Raw genomic sequence first — 23,934 nt, forward strand, 5'->3', positions numbered from 1 at the left:
AGGCGGTTCCGGGTCTAAATAGCGAAAGGGAGAGTGGAAGATAATGTGTATGCTGAGAACCGGAGCTAGGGACTGAGATAACACCCTGCTAAAAGCTTTGTCATAGCATGAACGTTGCACATGCAGATATGCACATTGCATATAAAGCACATTGCATATAAAGCACTTTGTTTCAGGGGCCCTTCCTAAGCCCACTTCCCACTTTTCAGGAAAAAGAAAAATTGTTTGAGACAGAATGGGGCAAAAGGCACAGTTATGAAAAGACAATTACATATTGATATAAAAATATTTAAAATCCTTGACCTTGAAATATTTCAGGGAAACCTGGTAAACCTGTGACCAGATTTACACACACAAATTGTTAAGAGAATATGAAGGTGTTACCAGAAGCTGCCAGAAACATGGTCCAAGTCTTTGCAGTAGTGAGGCTGTTTAACTTCTTTCCCCATGTTCTAGAGAATGGAAATAATTTGTACTATCTATGCACAGTATCTTTTTTCTTCACTGGGACATCTCTGAATCCTTTTTAGTAGGTAACTTAATGGTTACACAATATAAAAAAAAAAAAAACACAAACACCTTGTGCTGTTTTTTCATGTCTGTGAAAACCATTTGGAAGGCAATGATGTTTTCCTGTGCATCCAAAACATATCTGCTAGATAATATATCTGAACGTTGGACATATGTCCTTAATGAGTTTGTTAATTGCAGCAATCCCATAACGGTGAACATGATATTGTTTCAGGTATGCTTTCTTACCTGCAGGTCTTCTAAATCATAGTATTTCCTCTTGCACCATGTAGGAGTCCTATGAAGATGAGTCTTCCAGTGCTGAGGAAGCACTTGAAATGTAGACTGTATTTTTACCTAGTCACGGATAAAATTTGGATAGCAAGAATTGTGATAGCTGCAGAATTGCTTCAGTATAGGGCTATCAGATAAATTGATTGATACTGTTTCTGAAATGCTTCTAGTACTTGTTAGAAGTAAATGAAGTAGATAATTTGAAGAAACAATAATACCTCTTGGTTTCATATGTTTTATATAACTTGTTCACATATTCTTTTAACAGGCTTTTGAATGCCAGTTAGGCTAGTATTTTAGTTAGTTTTTGACATGTAGCTCATAACTGAAATGAAGGTATGACTATCCTTCGGTGTAAGACATGTCAGTAAGAGGAACGCTTCTAACATCTCGCTGATATCCATAGGAACATGACAAAAATAGCTAGAAAAGCATTAATCTATAGACTGTTCTTTTCTAATACAGTGTAGCTCTTGGCAAGGGCCCAGCACTCTCTTGTTGCTGTACACTTGATTTTAAATACCAGGTTTCTGAAATAACTCATTGACTTTTTCCGTTACTTAGAGGACTCGATGAATCTACGTTCTGTTCTGCAATTCATAATGAACACAGCAGAGGGCTGACGAAAGGGATGCATGAGTACAGGTAATGTTACAGTACTGGAGGGAAGAGTTGTTTTCATTCAATTACCTTTGCTTCAAATGTTAATAGCATTAGAAGGCAACTGAGAGTGGTTAGTATTTACAGACAGTCTCTTAAACTTCCTTCAAAGAAGGCTGTCAGGAGATGTAGGGAATTCTGCTTTTTCCTATGTGTACGCTGGGTAAAAACCAGTCTCTGAGACCATTCTGAATTACTTCTGGGTTTTGTTGCCTTCCTTGTTGTTCTTTTTCCAAATGAGACTTTCTCAGAGTTTTAAATATGGAAGCATCTGCTTGATCCTTCCACTTTCTATTGATTTGTGGCTTTTCCTACAAGTCCTTAAGAGCACACTTTGACATGATGAAGCTTTTCATGTCATTAAACCAACTCAGATCCTATCAGAATGTTTCTTGCTTCCCCTTTTCATGATTTGCATTTCGTTATGCTAAGGATAAAATTAAGACACAGAACCATGAAAACAGTATCTTACTTCAGGGTAGGAGTTAACATTTGTTTGAGCTTTAGCTAGAACCCCATACTGGCTTTCAGAATGACATATTCATTAAGATTGGACCTGTGCACACTGTATAGAGAAATCTCATTGTGAAAGAACCTAAAAATGAAGGTGCAGTTTCAATTGAAATAAATATTACTTTCATATTTGAAATGTGTAATATCTCACTGGATAGACCTTTTATGATGAATGCCTTTTGAAATGATAAATGTGGTAAAAAGGGCCATGGGTTAAATGATATTTTATACTTTCTCATGCTAATGGAATTTAAAAATGAATAAGATCTTTAAAATTTTAAGTGTCTTTTTGATACTTCTTTAATGCAGGAAAGCATTCTATGGAGTAAATGAAATTGCTGTGAAAGTGCCTTACATTTTTAAGCTTCTGATTAAGGAGGTAAGATCTTATATTTACAAACACACAAAAAAGTGTATAATTAAAAGTTACTTGGAGTACAGTGGCTCTTAGAGTAGTCCTCAAATAGTAACATGAAATGAAAACCTTCCTCCAGAGCCCGGCAATGTAAAGCCAAAGGATATGGACTTTTTTTTCTCAAGAGCTCCAAACTTAAGAGGCCTTTGCTGCAAGCTCTTCAGAGTTTACAATGTACTGCCTTACTAAGGACATTAAAGAAGTGTCAGAATTATTTGTGAGATTATGAATGTTATTTTCTTATTGTTCATTTCGTACTTAAAACCACTGACTGTGTTTGCACTATCAGCCTGGAGATCATGCATTACAATTTACTCACTGAATCAAATTTGTTTTTCCATATACTCTTGTTTGTTTCATTTTCCTTGTATTAAATTGATTTGAGTAACTGACACGTTATTCATGTGGTAATACATGTTAGAACATTTTGAACAAAAACTCTCAAACCTGAGCTGATGGGTAAGAATATATTTACTAATAAAAAGTAAATATCTGATGTGTTGTAAGTTACAATTCTTAAAGTAATTTGGAAGTTATTATCTATAATTTTGCTTTGTGTAGGGGAAGGTGCATGCAATCTTAAAAGTATGTGTTCATGTGCTATTTTAATGAGAACTGTACCTCCGAAGGGTTGAGGAGTCAGTGAAACAGAGGGAGCAGTTTGGCAAAACAGGCAAAAATCAGGTGTAAAGGACTGATAGTTTTCTGTCTTCTGTTGAGGAGGATTTGAACTCTTCTGACTGAGAAAGCATGTGACCTTTTGGTGTAACTTTATTGTTCTGTCATTCTTCCAGGTTCTCAATCCTTTTTACATTTTTCAGTTGTTCAGTGTGATATTGTGGATCACTGATGAATATCACTACTATGCATTAGCAATTGTGATCATGTCTGTAATATCCATTGTTAGCTCGCTCTACACCATTAGAAAGGTAAGTTCAAATAAAACATGCATCATTTCAGCTTTTATTTATCAGGCTATTTTCATATGAAATTGGTTGCAAATCTTTAAGAATTTTTCAGAAGTATATAGGTAGAATCTTGTTAGGGATTTTCTGTCTTTGATCTGGAGGAATTTGGACCTGTGGTACTCTTGAGTCCCTTTTCTGCTGACTTCCCATGCTGTTGAATCAGCAGGTTGGCCTGCCTCCTTCTCAGATAACGGAAATATTGCCTCACTTAAGTAAAACTCAGATGCAAATCTATATAGGAAGTTGAATTTGATTGTATTGGTTCCATCTTGCATAGTTTCCTTCTATTTGAAAAGTCTGATGTAATTGAGCACCAGCCAAACTTGTAGATGAAGTTAGTGATGCATTTTCTGTGTAGACTTAGGAGTAGGCAATAAAAAAGAAAGTAGTAATTATCCTTAAATTGCAGCCCATGAATTCAGACCAGAGACACATGCACACACATGAAAAAGATAAATCATTTCCCTCATTTAAGTTCATACAAATACTGCAGTTTTTGCTTATGTATGTTAAGGAGCAAATTTTTTAATAATATTTTGTGACAGTGTATTTTTTGCAGAATGCTCTTAAAAGTAGGAACCTGTACAGGCTGATGCACTTGAACCTTATTTGCCAATAGTTTCATAAACAATTTAAAAAAAATGTTTCAAGGAATATTTTGTTCTAAAAGTATTAGTAAAGAATCTTGTAATTTTTGCTTGTAGAGATATAATGTGCATTTAGAAGAAGAGGAGCTGTGCTTCGAAATAATGACATGTTTTCTTTCCCTTGTAGCAATATGTTATGTTACATGACATGGTAGCAGCTCACAGCATTGTCAGGGTTTCTGTCTGCAGAGGAAATCAAGGTAAATTTCACAGGTGTTTGGACTGTTGAGTTTAAATTGCCCATTACGTGTGAGTGTTATCATATCTGTTCTTTGATCAGCTTGAAATGTTTGCATTTCTTAGCAAAACTGCATGAGAAAATAAGATCTTGTGAAGTGGAATTGAGATAGGGTAGTCATCTGTTTAGCGTTATTCTTCTGGATGGTATTTTTAGAGACTATTGGGTTTGCTCTAGATGAGGTGCTTTTCCTGTTCTCATACCTGCCATTCCAGGTATGTGGTTATCATTGTAATTTCTTTTTTGGTCTACAGAATGTGCATGCTGTGGGTTTCCATTACATTTTATTACACAGCAGAGGCTTCAAATTAATTTCTGGACGTCTGCTCATTTGGATGCTGCAGTAGCCAAAGATGGTTAGGCTGTGATGTGAGATTCCATTTTGTAAGGCATGCCTTTGTATTGGACTTCTGTCTTTACAATGAACTTTATTGCTAATATTTTTTAAATGATCTTGACTACTTTTTTTGTTACGATAAACTATACTTATGTACTCTAGGGTTTAATCCCTGATAAAACTGGTTTTATCAGTGGCTATTGTTTGATCTTTTTAAAAACTTTTCATAGTGCAATTAATAAAGTGGAATAGAATCTTATATTATAAGATTATATATGGTTATAATCACCACCTGGATCTTATCTGTGAGGATCTATTGGGTTCTGTAGCTGGTGGCTATTTTCAGGTAAAATTGTTTGTGTTCTGATGCTTAGAAATAGAAGAAATCCTTTCCACCGATCTTGTGCCTGGAGATATCATGTTGATTCCATCTAATGGGACAATTATGCCATGTGATGCAGTACTTCTCAGTGGTACTTGCATTGTAAATGAAAGCATGTTAACAGGTAAAGACAATTTGGTACGCTTTTGTGTGGCTAAAAACACTATTTCATATCTGTGCATGCTTAGCTTGCAGCGTGCTCTAGTAGAAGTGCTTATGTTGCTTCAATTGTGTATGTTCTTGCAATTAGTTACGCTCATAAGTACTTAACGTACTTATGTTTATCTGCAACAGCTGCCTGGTAGAGCTTGGCAACTCCAAAAATGAGTGGTGGTTTCTTGTTGAAAAGCTTTCTTTTTAATGGTATATCTTCCTGCCTCTTGACTTGGTGTTCTCAGTGCAGATTGAATTGTGCAGTGTGTTTCTGTAGAAAATTTTAGCACAAACTTTTTAACCACTGTCAAGAACGATGGTAGCGAGTAGGCTTTTCTGCCTACTTTTTCTGCCTGTTTTTATAAAAACAAAATAATTATCTCAAGTTGCTGCCTGTATATTCTGAGACCAGAAACCTGATGTCATTGCAGAACAGCTTGAATGAATAGAATGGCCTTTTTGTTATTCCTAGGATAATCTGTCGAAACTGGCAGCATTTAGAAAATTGTACTTCAGAGATTGTGCATTTTATCACATTCAGTTCTTTTAATATATTTGAGCCTCTTCCTGCTGCTAGCAACAGATAAAATTGTTGTCCTGGTTTGAATATACTCAGTCACTAAAGGAGCTCAGAATAATTTCCATCAGCTTCTAGTTTTTCTTACTGAAGATGGGGTGATGCATTGCAGTAGAAGGAAGCTTGTTCTGTTTTTCTCTGAGCTGTATTTTGCACTTGTCTAATTTGAAGTAAGGGTTGGGTAAGGAACTTGATGAGCTGAGGTTAATAGGTGAAGGATTGTCTGATAGTTTGCTGTAAGGAAGAAGACTTCTTCTGTAAGTCTGTATCTGTGCTGAAGTGAAATTGTATTGTTCTAATTGAAGTTGTGAAGGGAAAAGTGCCTATTCTTATTTGACTTTGCTTATAGACTCCTTTTCCATTTAAGGTGAAAGTGTTCCTGTCACGAAGATTAACCTGCCAAATCCTTCGGAATACCCCAAAACAATGGGAGATGAAATATACAGTCCAGAAGTGCACAAGCGGCATACTTTGTTCTGTGGAACCAATGTAATTCAAACCCGTTTTTATACTGGAGAATTAGTCAAAGCTCTAGTAGTGAGAACAGGTATAGACTTTTAAGTTTACCACTTGTTAACCTAATACTCAGTTTTCTAGGTGTATGTCAACTGATACTTCAGTGTATTGTGTTGAATGTTGCTACGGGTGGATCAATAACCCAATTAATGCGATAAATGTCTGTTAGAACAGTAACAGAGCTAGATAATGGTATGGGGAGTATCAGCTGGCAAATAGGGATGTGAATCAGTCTCCAGCATTAATTTTAGACCCAGCTTTGTGTGTTTTCAAGCCCTTTAGAAGTTTTTTTTTTTTAATGGGTTGGTTGAACTATGTATGCCTCTTTTCAAAGGCTTAGTATACTATTGGGTTGGCTTTGTGGTGGATTCCACTTATTTTAATGGAGTCATTGACAACACAAAATGCTATTCTTGGTCCATGGTTTTGTCAAAGCACATAACGTTGGCCTAAAATCTGCTCTGTCTAGCCCTTCTTACAGAAGTGTTTACTCATACTAATATTTTAAAGGTTTAGCTTTAGATAAATGTTTTTTGTATTTAAAAACAATTATGCAGGCTGCAGTAGTTAGGGATTCCGTTTTACAAAGATGGTATTCAGAAAAAAATCATGAAATAGGATGATAGTAAACTATAAACCACTTGAATGTTTACTGCCCCTGTAGAGGAAGAGTTGATTTACATCAGCTGCATGTCTTTGTCACAGGAGAGGAGCACTTAGTATGACATACGTGTACATTTTTGAAGCACCTTAATTATAGTATTGCAAAACACGTTACTGTATGTTGAAAAAGTCTCAATGAAATGAGTAGCTTAAGGGATTCATTGAAGACTTTAATATTTTTGAATAGCTTTTTTTCTTGTTTATACGTCTGATAACTCATTCATTTTTGTTTCTAGGCTTTAGTACTGCTAAAGGACAACTTGTTCGTTCCATACTATATCCAAAGCCAACTGACTTTAAACTCTACAGAGATGCCTACTTGTTTCTCCTCTCTCTGGTAGTGGTGGCAGGCATTGGGTTTCTTTATACGATTGTCAATAGCATCTTAAATGAGGTATGTTTTTGTTTCACTATATTCTTGTCCAGAACCACCTTATTTTAAAAAAACATTTGATTATGATTTCCATCACACTTCAGATGATGAGAAACAATTAGATTTTAAGTGAAAATGTCTTTGCTTTATTTTCTGTTGATGGAACAAGTAAAGCAAGCTTAATGAAAATAAGATTCAGTAGAAAAGCAGAATTTTGGATATATTATGATGAAATTTGAGTTTGTTACCGACCTGATCTTTTCTTCCTTTTTGGACGTAAGATTGCCATCTGACTGATAATCAGTTGGAAGAAATTGTGTACGGCAAATCTAAAGTATGCTGTGGGTGAAGAAGTCTCATCAAGAAACTGATAATTGATTAGTTGATAACTTCATTTTTTTTTCTTTTAAGTTTTTGCATTATTCATTTGCTGTTTTAAAGTTTTGCAGGGAAAAGAGTGGAAAGTTGAAGTTATGGACTGTGTGTATTTTAGGACTGGATTATCATGGTTGATACTGAGTGGGTGAAAGATATGCTAGTTTTCTGGGCACTCCAGAACCCACTATGCTAGTGAAAGCACTGCGTAGATTTTGCTTTTGGTAACGGTGATGTAGCGCTTCATTGAGACAGTGACACTCTTGAGTGTTGAGTTCTTCATTAAATTTGACCCGTATTGCAGGTTCCAGCTCATACCATCATCATCGAGTCTCTTGACATAATCACTATCACGGTGCCTCCAGCACTCCCTGCTGCCATGACTGCTGGCATTGTTTATGCACAAAGACGGTTGAAAAAAATTGGTATCTTCTGCATCAGCCCACAAAGGATAAATATTTGTGGCCAACTGAATCTCGTGTGTTTTGATAAGGTTGGGTAAACTTTGTAACTTTGTGTTGCTACCTGAAAAGACAATGTGTAATAAAAGGGATTTTGTATATGCTAGTAACTACAGGGAAATGCATTACTTCTGCATAAGTTAGGTTGCTATTGTCCTTTTAACTTCCAAGTATTAAATGTTTAGCATCGGCTAACTTAATTAATTTACAGTGTGCTCTAAAAAGTTTTTATAATATGCAGTTTGTGTTTTATCTCAAGACTGCTAAGTCCTGACTTACTGGCGACCCAAAATTGCGAGTGTTGTGGATTTTAAGAGCTTTTATTTTGCACACAGGCTTCTTGAAGTCTGAACTGTGAGGCCAGACTTGTTTCTCATTTACATTTATTTCAATGAAAAGCCAATCCAGTGTATTATTATTATTATTATTTAACAGAGACATGATTGAAAGACAGTAATGCCACCATCCAGAATCCACTGGTTTCTTTCATAGAGATTTTTATCTGAAATCTTAAATATCCAAACATAATTTATTATTTCCCTTATAAATATTTTTTGTAATAGTGTTGTAAATATATTCCAGTTAATGTTTTAACTATGTAAGAGAGTAGTACTAAGGGTTAAGTAAGTCTTCTGGTGCCCTCACCCCCCAAATACAGAGATGTTGAGCTATTGAGTGTGGATTTTATGGATCTGTTTCTTGTGTCCTGCCCCTAAGGTGGGGCACAATTGCTTTGAATGTTTTTAAGGTATTTAACAAAGTTGGAACTTAATTACTAGCAAAAAAGTTAGGCAGATATTTGTATCTTCTGTCCTGAATTCTTGATTTTTAAGTGAAAATGAAATAAAACATTGTTCAGATGTAATATGTCTCATTAATTGTAAATTTTTTGCTCTGCCCAAGGATAACTTGGTTCTGAAAGCTCTTTTTTTTTTCTTGCCACTCCCCCTTGGTTTGTTTTGCAGACTGGCACGCTTACTGAGGATGGCTTGGATCTTTGGGGAATTCAACGGGTAGAAAATGCTTGGTAAGGAGAAAAGAGTTGATAGCAAATTTGAGACGTAGTTGTGCTCTAACAGCCTCAGCAGAATAGAATGGAATATTCAATGTGATCAAATGTTTGTGTTTCTGCAGTGAGCTATAGAAATGCAACTGAAAATAAGATTGAGATGTACTGAAAGTTATAACTCTTAAAAAGCTGAGGCAGAATTTAATTGGTTAAAATCTGAGATCCTGTTAATTTCATACTGCAGAAATGATGCAGTTAAAGTACAGCATGTTTCCTTAATCCTACCCTTTTAACTCTTGACTTTTTGGGCTGCTGAAACAAATTGACTTAGCTAATTGAATTGCATATAAAGTGCTAAGAAGCCTTTGTACAAGGAAATCAAACTACAGTGTGAGTTAACAGAATTTTTGAGTGAAAGTTTTGACTATTTCTGAAGATTCCAGCGCAGAGTCTTAATCTGTTTTCTGTGATGTGTAAAAATAGAAGTGAAGAGACTTGTACAGTCAATTCTTGTCTGTTAATCTAAACAAACCTTTTGGATTGGCTCATACTAAATAATTATGGTGCTAAGTATATTATAACTTCATTGTTTTAGTTTCCTTTTGCCGGAAGAGAGGGCTTGCAGCGAAAGTTTGCTGAAGTCTGAGTTTGTTGCTTGCATGGCAACTTGTCATTCGCTTACAAAAATTGAAGGGGTACTTTCTGGGGACCCACTTGATCTGAAGATGTTTGAAGCAATAGGATGGGTAAGTGTCTCTTTTCTTCAAGAGAAGTAGCATAAAGTCCAGCAATCTGGTGTTTCCTGCACTTTCAAATACAAGATATGTCGTTATGTGACTTTGAAAGCCGTAACTTAAAAACAGTAGGCTTTTGAAAATGCCTGTATGTCAATGTGAAAAGGAAGTCTTAATATGTAAGTGTTGCTAAATTTTATTCTGTGCAACAATTCATAGAAATGAGAGCCTCTGAACAGCTGATTTTACTGCTTTCTGATGCTTGGCAAGATTTTACTGTATATAATAAAAATGTAAAATAACTAAGTGGATCTCAAGTTAACTGCTGAATTAGAACACTTAACACTCATGGTAAATCTTGTTTAGAAGGATTATTGTGCCTTGGGCTGATTTCCAAGGCTGTTGTTTTCCTGAAAATTACATTATGAGAAAATCAATGTTAATGAATGTATTAAAAATAACCAACTAATTCATACAGATTTTAGAAGAAGCAACAGAAGAGGAAACAGCCCTTCATAATCGAATCATGCCAACAGTGGTTCGACCTTCAAAACAACTTTTTCCAGAATCCAAGCAATCAACTGATCAAGAAATGGTATAAAAATTCAAAGCAATTTGTTAAATTAAACTAATCCTTTGTGTTTAATGAATACCTTTTACTATATGGTGTGCTCCTGGATGATATAATTCAAACATTATCAGAACTGGGATTTTTTTTGATGGCAAAGATAGAGAAAACATTTAATCTGTTGTTGAAGATAGTGCATAAGTATATGGCACTTTCAAGATGAGCAGACTGATTGCCAGCACTGTTACCCTTATCGACTGGTTATAAGGTTATGCTGGTTATGCTTTTTGAGCCTAGGCATTTTATAGTTAGTATCATTACCAAATTCTTAATGTGCTAATAAAGTACTTAGGTGTGCTTACCTTGCATCTTCAGTTAGAATAATGTTTTGTTAAAGTCACTGCATGGTATGGAATTTGTGCCACCCCTGTACTTTTAGAGATGGATGTTTTAAGTGCTAGGTTAAATAAAATTTACCTAGCAGATTTTTTGTAAACAGGGAATTGGAGTGAGTGACTATACACAGATTATGACAGAGTAAATTAGCAGGAGGGTATAGCAGGATGGTTGTTCTATGAGTCTTCTCCTGCAGTGGATAGAAGCTTGTTCAGAACTCAGCGTACGTGCACAGCAGTCGTTAATGTGCAGTAATTGACAAATTATGAACATTCTTAAAATTTACTACATGATTTTTCTGTGGTATAAATCAGCAACCATGGCCTCATTCTGAAATATCCTGGTACTTCTATAATTTAGCATTGTGGTTTAACCCAAGCAAGGAGCTACGTACCACACAGCTGCTTGCTTGCTCTCCCCCAGGCAGGATGGGGGAGAGAATCAGAAAGGTTAAAAGTGTGAGAACTCGTGGGCTGAGATAAAGACAGTTCTGGGTAAAGCAAAAGCTGCATGTACAAGCAAAGCAAAATAAGGAATTTGTTGCTACTTCCCATTGGCAGGCAGGTGTGCAGCCGCTTCCAGGAAAGTAGGGCTCATCACATGTAAAAGGTTCTTGGGAAGACATACCATCGCTCTGAATTTTTCCCCCTTCTTTACCTTAGCTTTTATTGTTGAGCATGATGCCACGTGGTATGGGGCATCCCTTTGGTCAGTGTGGGTCCCCTGTCCTGGCTGTGCCCCCTCCAGCTTCTTGTGTACCCTCGGCCTGCTGGCTGGCAGGGCAGCATAAGAAACTAGAAAATCCTTGGCTCTGTGTAAACACTGCTCTGCAACAACTAAAACATCGCAGCGTTACCACAGTTTTCATCAAAAATTCAAAACACAGCATCATACAAGCTTTTACAAAGATAACTTTATCCCAGCCAAAACCACGACATTTGCACAGGCTAAGCAGACACGGGTTGGACTGTGAAAGGTCTTGAAATTTCTAATCAACAAATCAAATTCTGATATGTCTCATTTAATCTAAAAGGTACTGAATAGATGTAGTACATTCGTATTCAACTTCTATGAAATCCATTACAGAAGCAGTGCAACTATATTGGGAATGTTGTATAGATTCATTTATTTAACGTTTTATGTTTAAATACTTTGTATCTGGAAAAATACTTCAAAATATTTACAATAAATGTTTCTCTTTTTTTTAGGAATTGTTTGAGCTTTCAGTAAGTATGATTTTTCAGTTAAGCATCTACCTCTTTTCTTATTTTTTTCAGCATTTATGTATATAACCTTTTTCTTCTTCTGTCCCATATTACACAGACCGGTTATGAGATTGGAATTGTGCGCCAGTTTCCATTTTCTTCAGTTCTGCAACGTATGTGTGTAATAGCAAAAACTCTTGGGGAAAAGAGAATGGATGCTTATATGAAAGGTGCCCCTGAAGTGATTGCCAGCTTGTGTAAGCCAGAAACAGGTAAGGAACAAGCTAATGTTTTTTTTCCTGTGTAGCTCAGCTGTAAAGTGACTAATTTTAATAACTCTAAACTTGACCTTTTTTTTTTTTTTAAGTTCCCATTGACTTTGAAAGTGTCCTGGAAGAATACACTAAGCAGGGCTTTCGAGTTATTGCTCTTGCTCACAGAAAATTGGAGTCTAAGCTTACATGGCACAAAGTTCAAACTATTAATAGGTAAGAGTGATTTCACTTTATTTTATTTTTTAGCTAAGTAACAGGCTTTAAATGCTGCATGCTTTGTGTTAATCACATAAAGTTTACTTTGGCTTAAACCAATTATTACTCTTCTTTAGCTGGCTTCTGTCTTGACATGTTGTTCTGTGTATTCATTATACGTGCTCTGCTCAGAACCTAGGAATTTAAGATAAGGTGTTAAAATCTACAGTAGCAGTGGAATACATGAGACCTGTAAATACACTGAGTTTCATGTAAAATAAAATTAATAAGTCGCTTTACTTAGTGTATATTAATCTGTAGCTTTGGCAATGGAATTTGGTGTCTTTTTACGTTAAGGTTCAGCTAATTTGGAAAAGAAATTAGCTGTGCATTCTAAACATCTTAAAATTTGGTTGTAAATGCTGTTTCAGAGCATTTTTTTCCAGTAGTAACCTTTCTTTTTGAGAATGTAACTTCTAGAATGAGTTCTCATTGAAAAAACATACAGTTATGCTTGAGTAGAAACACTGCTTTTTTATACTGTTTTTTGCTTTTATTTTAAATTTAAACAAAAGAAATGAGTAGAAGTGAATGAGAATGATGGTCTCTCTTGGGTCGCTTTTTATAAAGTGAATTCTTCACACCTTTTCACATTAAAATAAAAATTTCTCTTTAATTTGATAACCAGAAACAGGTTCTTTAGACTACATCGAATAACTGTAATTCTTCCGATGTTCTTCTCCTTGCCTCCTTTTATACAGAGATGCTATTGAAACCAACATGGATTTTATGGGGTTAATCATAATGCAAAACAAACTAAAGAAAGAAACCCCTGCTGTACTTGAAGATTTGCGTAAAGCCAACATTCGCACTGTCATGGTTACAGGTTAGCATGTAAACGTTCATATTCCAAATATAAAAATTAGTCTTTTTTTGGACTGACTTATTTTAATTCTAAGTGTATGAAGTAAAATTTTAGTGTCAGTAGGCTGGGATTATCCTGTATGTATGCAAGAATGAAGTTTGGAAACTATTGTGAAACTATTCAGACCTTTCATTTTGGTTGAAAGGTGTTTTGGCAAGTCAGAGGCCTGAAATCAGTAAAAGGGGTTAATTCCAGTTCTACTTCATAGAATTCACAAGTTACTTTGTATTGAATTGAAGGGTGAAAAATCTTTGGAGGTCTTTGGTCTAGGGGAAAGTTCAGGTCTAATCTCATAACTAGCTTTGAAGGGGAGATTGAACTTCATGACCTCCTGAGGTTTTGTCCCTACTGTTTTGACTTATGTTATGGTAAGTCACTCTGGATTTTTTGTAAGAATAGCTTCTTATCCTGCTTGTGGGCTGGGTTTATCTGTGCTAGGTTTTCCATGAGATATGAGCTTTGGCTTTTTTAAAATCACAAATATTACAACTTTGGAACAAATTTATAATGGGTAGCAACAGGACTGTGTTCATTTTGCATGACCTATAACCATGTTTAAAAAGGCGTGATGCTAGTGCAGGGGAGGAATTTAACAGATAAAACCATGACATCTGTACCTGTAGACTTGTTTGGCCCTAAGGGTGTTACTGGTACGTTCAGCAGTTGTCCTCCTCCTGGCTTAAAACTGACTTTGTTACAGCTTTTTCTTTTGTGTTAAATATCATTACGTGCTATAGATCCTTTTTTAACTCAAACCTTTTACAATGCAATTATTTCACAGGGGATAACATGTTAACTGCTATCTCTGTGGCCAGAGACTGTGGAATGATTCTACCTCAGGATAAGGTCATTATTGCTGAAGCACTACCTCCAAAGGATGGGCAGGCTGCCAGAATCAACTGGCATTATGCAGATACCCTTGCAAGATGCACTAGTTCATCACCAGCCATAAACTCAGAGGTAATTTGAGCATTGTTACACCCTTAAGAGTATAAACAATTAGTTTTCCTGTTCAGTTTTTTTCCCTTATTATTATTCCTTTAAATAGGAAATCTGCCATTAAGTAGCAACTCAAAACTGTTGTACTATTTAACTTACAGTTTTTAAAATATCGAGGCATAGTAAAATAGCTTGAGGAGCTACTTTAACTTCAATAAGAGATTTGACATTGTAGCTGTGCAGAAGGTTTTTTCCACATTTCAGTCTGTCAAGACTGCTTTAGCTACATGTAGTGGAAACGTGGCGCCATGTATTCTTGTTAGTAAATAAATGCTTTAGTTGTATGAGGTTTTCTTTCAAGTACAACTTTGGGAAGCCTGCACTAGGGTGGTATCTTGAGGAATAGTCCTATGTGTATTGTCTTGAAATTACAAAGTACCTATTTAAATGCACTACAGCTAGAGATTTAAACTACTTTTGATAGGATATTCCAGTTAAATTGGTCCATGAAAGCCTTGAGGATTATCAGATGACCAAATACCATTTTGCGATGAATGGAAAGTCATTTGCAGTGATTTTGGAGCATTTTCAGGACCTGGTACCCAAGGTGAGCATTTTACTTGAATGTGAGCACTTTTGATGGTGAACAGACTGTGTCCTGTAAGCACTAAGAAATTTCTGTCTTCCAGCTTGTGTTACGTGGCACTGTGTTCGCTCGCATGGCACCTGATCAGAAAACTCAGTTGGTGGAAGCTTTACAAAATGTAGAGTAAGTATTTCTTCGAGTATAGAAAGGGATGGTGGGTTATCCACATACAGGGTATTTGGTGTGATGAGGAGAAAAAAAAAAAACAACGTATGCTGATAACTCTTATATCAAATGAAAGACTGGGCTAAGATCACTTCCCAGGGTTGGTAAATAAGCCTATTAGCTGACCTAGAATGAGAGTACCACCATCTACTGGTTAGCTGTGGGTATCTAAGTTGTGTGAGCTTCAGACTTTTCATTAAACTTTGTGTTGAATAACTAAACTGACTAGCATGTTTATTTATCTGATTGTTTGGCTTAGTGAACAAATGGATCAAACTTGCGTATTAAAGAAGTACTAATGGGATGATTTCCATTCACTTACTGTCAATATATTGTCAGTCAGCGTCAAGGCTCAAACTGTTAACCTAGAGACTGTTACTCCTTTAACTACTTCTTTCCTTCATGATTTTTCAGAAGCTTTATTTTATTCTTTGACACTTGTAGGATTATTTTTTTAAAAAACTTCGTAGCTATACAAAATAGTACAAAAGTCTGTCCTGCTTACAGTAAAGATGCTATAGACCTTCTCGGAATGATAGAGGGCTGATAGCCAGGTTAATCAAATGAATAATGAGTAATATTACTTTTCAGTCTGCTTCCTTATATGTATAATAGGAACAGTAATTGCTTTTAGCACCAAGAATTATTTGTTTGCACAAACCCAGAGCATGTCAAATAATACAGAAGTATTTGGTGAAGTGAGTTAAGCGTAGTATGATTAGGGAATAGTCCAGAATCCTAACATCTGTTTGTTTTTTATAGTTACTATGTGGGCATGTGTGGTGATGGTGCAAATGACTGTGGTGTAAGTATTTCTATTTTGTGTGTAGAACTGCTCAGTTAAGTTTTACAGCTCAAAGCATGTTTTAAAATGTTCTCTATTTCAATACTAATTGGCAGGCGCTAAAGAGAGCACATGGTGGTATATCTTTGTCTGAACTCGAGGCTTCTGTGGCATCACCGTTCACTTCCAGGACACCTAATATTTCCTGCGTGCCAAAGCTGATCAGGTAATGCCACTTGCTGTGAGCTTAAACGTGTCTCTGTAGCTCATTCTATTTACGCCGTGTTAGTATATATGTTTGATATTACAGGAGGTCTATTTGAAGGAAAGGTCAAGCAGTACATTTTAAGTAAATGTTTCTTTACTGAAGGTACTCTGAGTAAGGACTTGTAAAAGTATGCTTTAGTATTTTGTTTTAAATCCTTTAGTCCATAGAAAGCTCATTTCTTACAGCATGAGAGAGGGTTCTATGTGTTAGTACTTAATTTGATGTCTTAATGACTACTTTAGTTTCCACAAAGGCTGTGTGTAATTGCAAGCAATAAAATTCTTCCTATGTCTTTGCTTTTCAGCACCATATTAAATAGAAAAAAAAATTCCTAGGTGGAGTTTGACCAATTTTGATTCTAGAATTGTAAGCTAGATAATAATTTTGGACAGAGGTCCAGAGAAGAATCTAATTTAATCTATGTGGAACTAACGAAGTAATGAATATACAGAAACATTTCTGAAGTCAGTAGTTGTGACTGCATGGTCATTTAATACATGTAGTAAATTTATGTTACACAGAAGCATTTGCAGGCCAACCTTCATTTCAAAACCTCTGTTAGAAAGCCATGTAAAAGCAGAGAACACTGCAGGATGGTGGTGGCTCACTTCAGTGGGCATACTAGCGACTGTATTTGAAATTGTACCATTCTGAACCCTGTTTTTTCTGTCTGAGCGCTTGTCTTCAGTCTAGTGTCACTCAGAAGGCTTGAGGATACATTTAATTGCAGTTAATGTTTTGCTAAGTGGAGTGTAACTGCTTGCACAGAAAGCTTTCAACTTATATGATTGCATTTGTTTTGACAGGGAAGGTCGTGCTGCTTTAATAACTTCCTTCTGTGTATTTAAATTCATGGCATTGTACAGCATTATCCAGTACATCAGTGTTACTCTGCTATATTCTGTAAGTATTTAATTGTGGTTAAAGCACAGTGTCAATGTATTTCAGATTCAAAAGTTCATTAAATATTTAAGAAATAGTTGCAAGTTTCTTTGCGAATGTGCAACATTCACATTCTAAAAACTGTCTTTGGATTAAAAGTAATGTTAGTCTCAGCATTGTTTGCATTCTTTGTGCTAACTGTTGGAAAAACACGATATATTTTAAAAAGGCAATAATTAATGCCTGTGAATAGAGTCTCTACAGTTGGAGTCCAAATAAGCATAAAAGTTAAATATACATTTTTCAATTACTTAAAAATGGTCAACATTTTAAAATATCCTAGCTTTATTTAAGAATGGTATGATCCCTTTAAGCAGGGATTGAAATAGAGCAGCTACAGATATAATGTTAGGAGGGAGAAAAAGCAAGCAGTATTTCCTTTTAATGCGATTAGACTCTCAGTATGGCATGTGACCTGTTTAACTTGGATCACAAAATACAAATGGACCTTTGAGGTGGAAATTTTGACAACTGTGTGACTCCATACGGAAGTTATGGTATTTAGAGAACTGTATGCCTAAGCTAATATTTCATGGGTTTATAAGATTCAGTAATGTAAGTTGTAATTGAAACAGCTTTCAGTTACAAAAAAGCTTGTGCACTTTGAAACTGAAATTTGCATACCTTCTTAATCTATCAGTTGTAGAGTACTCAAAATTTGCAGATAAAGGAATCCAGTTTGGCAAGAGACTGCCTGATGTATAGAGTAAAATTTAAGCAATTGATGCAATGAAGTTTCTCTGTAAGATACTTCTTGGTGTGAAGAAATTACCAATGTTTCAGTTGTGGTTTCTGTCTAGATCCTGAGCAATTTGGGAGACTTCCAGTTTCTCTTCATCGATTTGGCAATCATTTTGGTGGTTGTCTTCACTAGTAAGTATTGTGCTGAACTACCCCTGCTGGCTTCAATGAAGCAATTTTTATGTGGTCAGATTCTCTTTAACATTTTACTGTTCACTGGAATAAGCACTGGGTTGTGTACAGTTAAGGTGTTACAGCTATTACAGTATCTGCATTTAAAAACAAACTAACTAGACACCAAACCTCCGTATTGGATCAGATTCAGCTGATGTTTGTGAAATGTCCTCATGCAAAAAGCAGGTCATGGGCATGAGCTTAGAAAAGTAGCTCTTTACAGTACAGGAAGTCACAAATCTTACCTGATGTGAGGAAGCTGTTTTTGGAATCCAAAACAGTAATTGTTCCAACATGATCTTTCTCAAATGTTTTGACTTCTTGCATTTTTAGTTGAACTTCTGTCCAGAAACTGTTACACTTGCAAACTATTATCTGGTGAAGTATTTAATTCCACATACGACCCTGGCACTCGTTTCATCAACTAACAGCAGAATTCTGTTTTTCGAGTTTAATAGAAATTGCTGCGTTGAAGCAATGGGAGACCAAGATCAAGGAAGCTAGCTATAAGCTCTTGTGCGAAACAAATGGGAAGTTCACCCTAGAATTTTATGACTGGCATATCTGGAGTTTGGCCAGACGCACTAATTCCTTAAGTCTTATGGTTTATATTATAGTCTTGTGCTGCAAGGAGTAACTGGCCTATATAAGGCACGGTGGCATTAATCTAGGGATGTATAATCTTTTCCAGGTGGTCTCTCACTCCTAGTTTGGGACTATGCAGGTAAATTTCCAAAGTGTAAAGCTCTAGAGGTCATCAGCAAGTCATTTTAATTCCACAGAATGTGAACAGGCTAACTGTTGAAAGCCGTTATGATGCAATATATATTTTTTTCTTTTTACAGTGAGTCTGAACCCTGCTTGGAAGGAGCTTGTCGCACGAAGGCCTCCATCAGGTCTTATCTCAGGTCCACTTCTGTGTTCCGTTTTGTCTCAGATCATCATCTGTCTTGCTTTCCAAACCTTTGGATTTTTTTGGGTCAAACAGCAGCCCTGGTATGAACCTTGGACAACAGAATCCGAGTAAGTGTTTCAGTGATGCTGTATGTGATATAGTAATGATCAGAAAGGGGTCATCAGTAATGCTCTTTCTTTATCTACCTACTTTGGAGATTTTGTACATTAAACTTCTGTATGGCAACTTGTTAGTCTACTGATCATTTCTTTTTGTTAAAAGCATACTAATAGATAGGAGCTATACAATGACTGAGATGCAGGATTGGGTCAGAGCCAGACTGCAGGGTCTGAAGACTCTTCATCTTTGGGACAGTTGAGATTGAAATTTTAAGTTCATAGTTCAGATCTACTTCAACTTTATAATATAAAGTTTTGTTTTCCTGTTAAAGTTCCAGTAAATCAAATTCATATTTCTGAAAATGAAGAGGTGTTTTCATTTTAATATTTTTTTCTAGTTTACAGTATTTTCTTACCTGTCTTCAGAGTCTATCCACAGTGACAGTCCCTATACAGTTCATGTAGTGAACTTACAAGCTGGAAGCATAAAAGAACTTGAAGCACAGAATTCACAAAAATTGTTACTTCCCTGCCACAATCTTGAGTTTAATTCTCATTATGTATAGTAGGTGTTCACGGATATGCTTTTTTAACTACTGCAGTAATTTGTTCTGCCATTTCTTTTGTTAATGACTACAGTTCAGCCTTGTTTGCCTTTTCTCCTTAACTCAGTGTTAAATGTTTGTGTTGTAGTGCGTGTAATATATTGGATGCCACAAACACCAGCTCTGCACATGATGGGAATGAGACTCATCAAGATGAACATAACATTAAAAATTATGAAAACACAACTTTGTTTTTTATATCCAGCTTTCAGTACCTCATAGTGGCAATTGTCTTTTCTAAAGGAAAGCCCTTTAGACAACCATGCTACAAAAATTGTAAGTCCTTTCTTATATACAGCTATATAAGATGTTAGCTTATTATATACGGTTAAGTAAAACTCCAAGTGAATTACTTTACACTTACTCATCCATGGCTTGCTTGCAGTTCTGATGTGCTGCTTCAGCAGGAATAGGGTTCCTAGAAGAACATAGTATAATTGTCCTCTGGTAATCACAGACAGAAATAAGGAAGTATTAAACAATGGTGTAATAGTTATTTTGTTTGTATAAGACAAGAGTATCTATGTCTTCAAAGTTAATTATGTATAATATACTTTTAAAGAGAATGCAGCTGGGAAATGCTGTAAGCGCAGGCAGGGCCATGGCACTGTCTGAAGTTTTCTCATTGACTCATGGCATTTCTGGCAGGTTGATAAGACTGAACTCTTTGCTTTTTGTAATAATCTAATGTTAAATTGGTTGGCCTGTACGTTTGCGGTATTTGCTTGCTAATGTTCTTATAATTCTGTTGAAAAGATATCTGGTATATTTTAATAATCAGCTGGCTAGTCTTCAGAATCTTGAACTCATTACTCTGTTTTAAGCTTAACTGTAACAAACTGGGAAAAACTGCTCAGTAGAAAGTTGTGTGCTTAGTTGTGGTCTGTTAACAAATACTTCTGTTTACCTGTGACTTATTGCATAACTAGAGACAAAGATATAAGGCTGTGTATATCTGTATATCTATATATATATATATTCCAACAATAAGGAGAGGATAAAGTACTTTGGGAGAGGGATAATGGAGATACTCAGCTGAAAGCTTGCTGTGAATTTTCTCCTAAATCACTCTGGCTTTGTGGTCTTAACCTGTTTCAAAAGAAAAACAAACAAAAACGAAAAGAAATAACAAAAAAAATCCCAACTCTTGCAAGTAGATACTTCAGTCCTTTTTTGTTCTGTCTCTATGAATATTAGCATAGCTTGTGTTGTGGAAAAAAAGTATCTTCATGAGGTTTAGATGCTGATATTTAGAGGGCAAACCTATGATATATGTAAGACCTGTCAAACTCTGACTGCGGGATGGTCTGAATAAAATGTTTTTTTTTTTTTATTTACAGTTCTGTTTGTTACTTCTGTGATAGTTCTTTATGTATTCATATTTTTCATCATGTTGCATCCCGTTGAATCTATTGACACATTTCTTGAGGTAAGATTCAGCAGACATGTGGGTATTTGTACTTCTCGGGATAACTGGCTGGCTGCCTCTTGAGCAAACTTGACCCTTTAGAGTTTTAATTTCTAATCTCTGGGGGAGGGGAGGTAATTTATTCAAAATCAGGATGTAGAGACACAACTGAAATGCTTAAATTAGCATCCCTCTTTTTTGATAAAACTTCACATTGAATTTTCAACTGGATGAGTGTTTAAAGGCATTAAAATGTTCTCAGGGAGACAAGAAGAATGAGAAGCAATGTAACCTAATGGACTTGCATTAAGTATTAATATGTTTTAATACATCTGGGTTTATGTGCATATGTAGTTATATATTTACATGTGCATATGAATCCATAACTTGGAGTCAGTTTTGAATAAGTTTTTAAATGTTTGCGGTGTTAACCTCTGGCAACTTTTTTCACAGCTCGTGTGTGTGCCATACGAGTGGCGCCTAAGAATTCTCTTCATTGTTATCATCAATGCAGCTGTGTCCGTGTTGACAGAGGTAAGAAATTCAAATGGAAAAAAAAATACTTATCAAGTGTTTTTCTTAGGGGCTTGGTTTGTCTTTTGTTTATAAAGTTTCTCTTCACATAACATCAGTGGAAGTGGACCACTGTTTTCTTTCTAGATTTACATTTCTAAAAACATCCTTCCAGGCTGGATTTAAGGTGTCAGTGTTTTCCGTGTTACAAGCATAACTTTAAAACCCTTTTTAGTCACAAGGAAAAACTCAATTTATTTCAACTAGTTCATACAAGAATACTCTCCATATTTATTTGCTGCATTAAATCAAGTCAGAATAACATATTACTATATAAAATCATTATGGGAGCCTATCTTCATTCAATTGGATCATAAACATAGCTTAATGTTCAGAATAATGCAAGTCTGTCTATATAACTTGATCTGGTCTAAGTGCAGAAGTTTGTGCAGATTTGCATTTTTTAGCCCTGATCTTGTCCAAAGTCAGTCATTCAGGATATTTTAACCTCCTCTTCTGTGAATCAAGAGTTAACATGGGCAGAAACACTCCCTGCCTTTTGTCCAGGTACACCCATGTTGTTTCTGAGAATCTATGTTAAAAGAGACACATCTTCTAGGAAGTCTGGATGCAAAGCTAGTGTCATTTATTCCTGTGGTTAGTTCTTCCTGATAAAATGATGCCTTATTTCCAACCTGAATACATTTGGGTTTTGGTTGCAGCCATTAGTTATTGTTTTTCTTCTGCAAGATGAAAAAGCCTTTTAACATTATCTAGTACTTTACAAGTATACATTTTTACTATATAATATTATTTGCACCTTCTAGTCAGTGTTTCTATTACGATGTGAGAGATTGCTATCAAGGTAACCAGCATAATGTTTGCTTGGCTCATACCACTTTGGCCTTTGAAGATTACTACAGCATTAATATTTTTTCCAGTTGACCAAGTTTTCCCTTCTGTTCACATCATTAAAAGTAACATCAACCAAAGTTTTGAGGATACTTTAATAAAAGCGATCAAGGCTTTGAGATCAAAATGTGTTCCAAGTATAATGTGCAATGTATGCTATTACATTCTTCCTGATAGGAACATATATTTCATCGCTTTCATGTAAGTGATAACCTGTCTTTTCCAAAAGACGTGACAGTAGATACTAAATTATTTGGCCTTTGCCTTGTTGTTCACAAATTTATCTTTCTTTAATGATCCTGTGCCTTTCTAAGATTTTTCTGTAGTTACTTTAACCCTGTTTGTGATGGAGCCTTCCCTTAATGTTCCCCTTCATGCTTCCATTTTTTTTGTGCTACTAAACTCTTAGTTTTCTTCTTTACCTCCCTTTTTGTTTGTTGAATTTTGTGTATATTGCCATCTCTGCAAATATATAGTTATTCTGCAGAATCATGGCTTTTTGGTTTTCTGATAAATTGTAAACCTCCTAGACTGACTTTTTTTCCCTTCCCTCTTCCCCTTCCCTTTCTAGTAGAAAGTCTGATCTAGCACAGTGTGTTCCTCCACGTATTAGCACGTGTCTCTTGAGGACAAGTGATTCTCCTCTGGCTTAAATGTTTGTAAGGTTCTGCTCCTGGGCCTTGTTGGTAGCCGCATCCACCTGTAAACTTTGGAGTTCCTAGTATGCATGACCTAAGCAATATATTTCCTGTAAAGCATTGCTTTCACAAAGTATTTCAAACCCCAGACTCTCTTCTTCCTCTGCAAGTTTTAGGTGGTATCTTACAACATTTTAGTTAATTTCATTAGCAAAACTGGTGGGATGATTTGTCACATTTCTTTATGTGGAATTTCCTATTTATGTTGTTGCCCATGCTTTAGTAGCGGAGTAGAATTGTAAAATTTGGTTTTTGTGACATTAATTGTTTGGGACATGCTGCATTTGACTTAAAAGCCTGTTTCTTCCACTTTCACTGCTATCTTAGTGCTTTGTTTAGTCAAAGAGAGGGGACTCAACAGCTCCTCTCAATTTAGTGTCGTTGGAAAACTTGCTTAGTATTCAAGTCCTGTCTAGTGATCCTCAAATCCCACATCTAGTTTTACAGTGCACACTTCACCTTCCATAATTTCAGCCTTCTTATGTCCCACCTTTTGAACTGTATTTGTCCACCTCTAAGTGTACTACTCTGGGCTTCCTGAAGCTTTTTAATGTGGTGCCAAGTCATTAGCTCCAGTGTGTCATGTAGAAATTGCAGTCTGTTTCATTCCTTTGCGTCCAGCATAGCTCACTGCCCTCCTGGCCTTGTGTCCCTGCCTGCATTTTCTTCTCAGACTTTTCACTACAGAACTATTGCGTGCAACAGTCCACATTCTAAGTATTAAGGAAAACCTGCT

General features: G+C 35.9%; 1 protein-coding gene across 4 annotated transcripts in view; it reads left to right on the forward strand.

Moving 5' to 3' along the window:
* Positions 1-23,934, forward strand: part of ATP13A3 (ATPase 13A3) — a 58,502-nt gene that overhangs the window by 27,529 nt on the left and 7,039 nt on the right. For all 4 annotated transcript variants that reach the window (XM_067002033.1, XM_048076870.2, XM_067002034.1 and 1 more), the window contains 26 exons: positions 1,369-1,449; positions 2,287-2,356; positions 3,187-3,321; positions 4,135-4,207; positions 4,957-5,088; positions 6,062-6,241; positions 7,110-7,267; positions 7,926-8,114; positions 9,048-9,109; positions 9,687-9,837; positions 10,304-10,420; positions 11,998-12,015; positions 12,113-12,266; positions 12,362-12,482; positions 13,226-13,350; positions 14,171-14,349; positions 14,813-14,935; positions 15,018-15,097; positions 15,902-15,944; positions 16,040-16,149; positions 16,998-17,094; positions 17,934-18,006; positions 18,894-19,071; positions 19,756-19,943; positions 21,008-21,096; positions 21,529-21,609. In XM_067002033.1, coding sequence (XP_066858134.1) covers positions 1,369-1,449; positions 2,287-2,356; positions 3,187-3,321; positions 4,135-4,207; positions 4,957-5,088; positions 6,062-6,241; positions 7,110-7,267; positions 7,926-8,114; positions 9,048-9,109; positions 9,687-9,837; positions 10,304-10,420; positions 11,998-12,015; positions 12,113-12,266; positions 12,362-12,482; positions 13,226-13,350; positions 14,171-14,349; positions 14,813-14,935; positions 15,018-15,097; positions 15,902-15,944; positions 16,040-16,149; positions 16,998-17,094; positions 17,934-18,006; positions 18,894-19,071; positions 19,756-19,943; positions 21,008-21,096; positions 21,529-21,609 — 3,007 coding nt within the window. The remainder of the gene's footprint in view (positions 1-1,368; positions 1,450-2,286; positions 2,357-3,186; positions 3,322-4,134; positions 4,208-4,956; positions 5,089-6,061; positions 6,242-7,109; positions 7,268-7,925; positions 8,115-9,047; positions 9,110-9,686; positions 9,838-10,303; positions 10,421-11,997; positions 12,016-12,112; positions 12,267-12,361; positions 12,483-13,225; positions 13,351-14,170; positions 14,350-14,812; positions 14,936-15,017; positions 15,098-15,901; positions 15,945-16,039; positions 16,150-16,997; positions 17,095-17,933; positions 18,007-18,893; positions 19,072-19,755; positions 19,944-21,007; positions 21,097-21,528; positions 21,610-23,934) is intronic.

This window comes from Anser cygnoides, chromosome 9 (assembly GCF_040182565.1).
Source record: "Anser cygnoides isolate HZ-2024a breed goose chromosome 9, Taihu_goose_T2T_genome, whole genome shotgun sequence".
Taxonomy (NCBI): domain Eukaryota; kingdom Metazoa; phylum Chordata; class Aves; order Anseriformes; family Anatidae; genus Anser; species Anser cygnoides.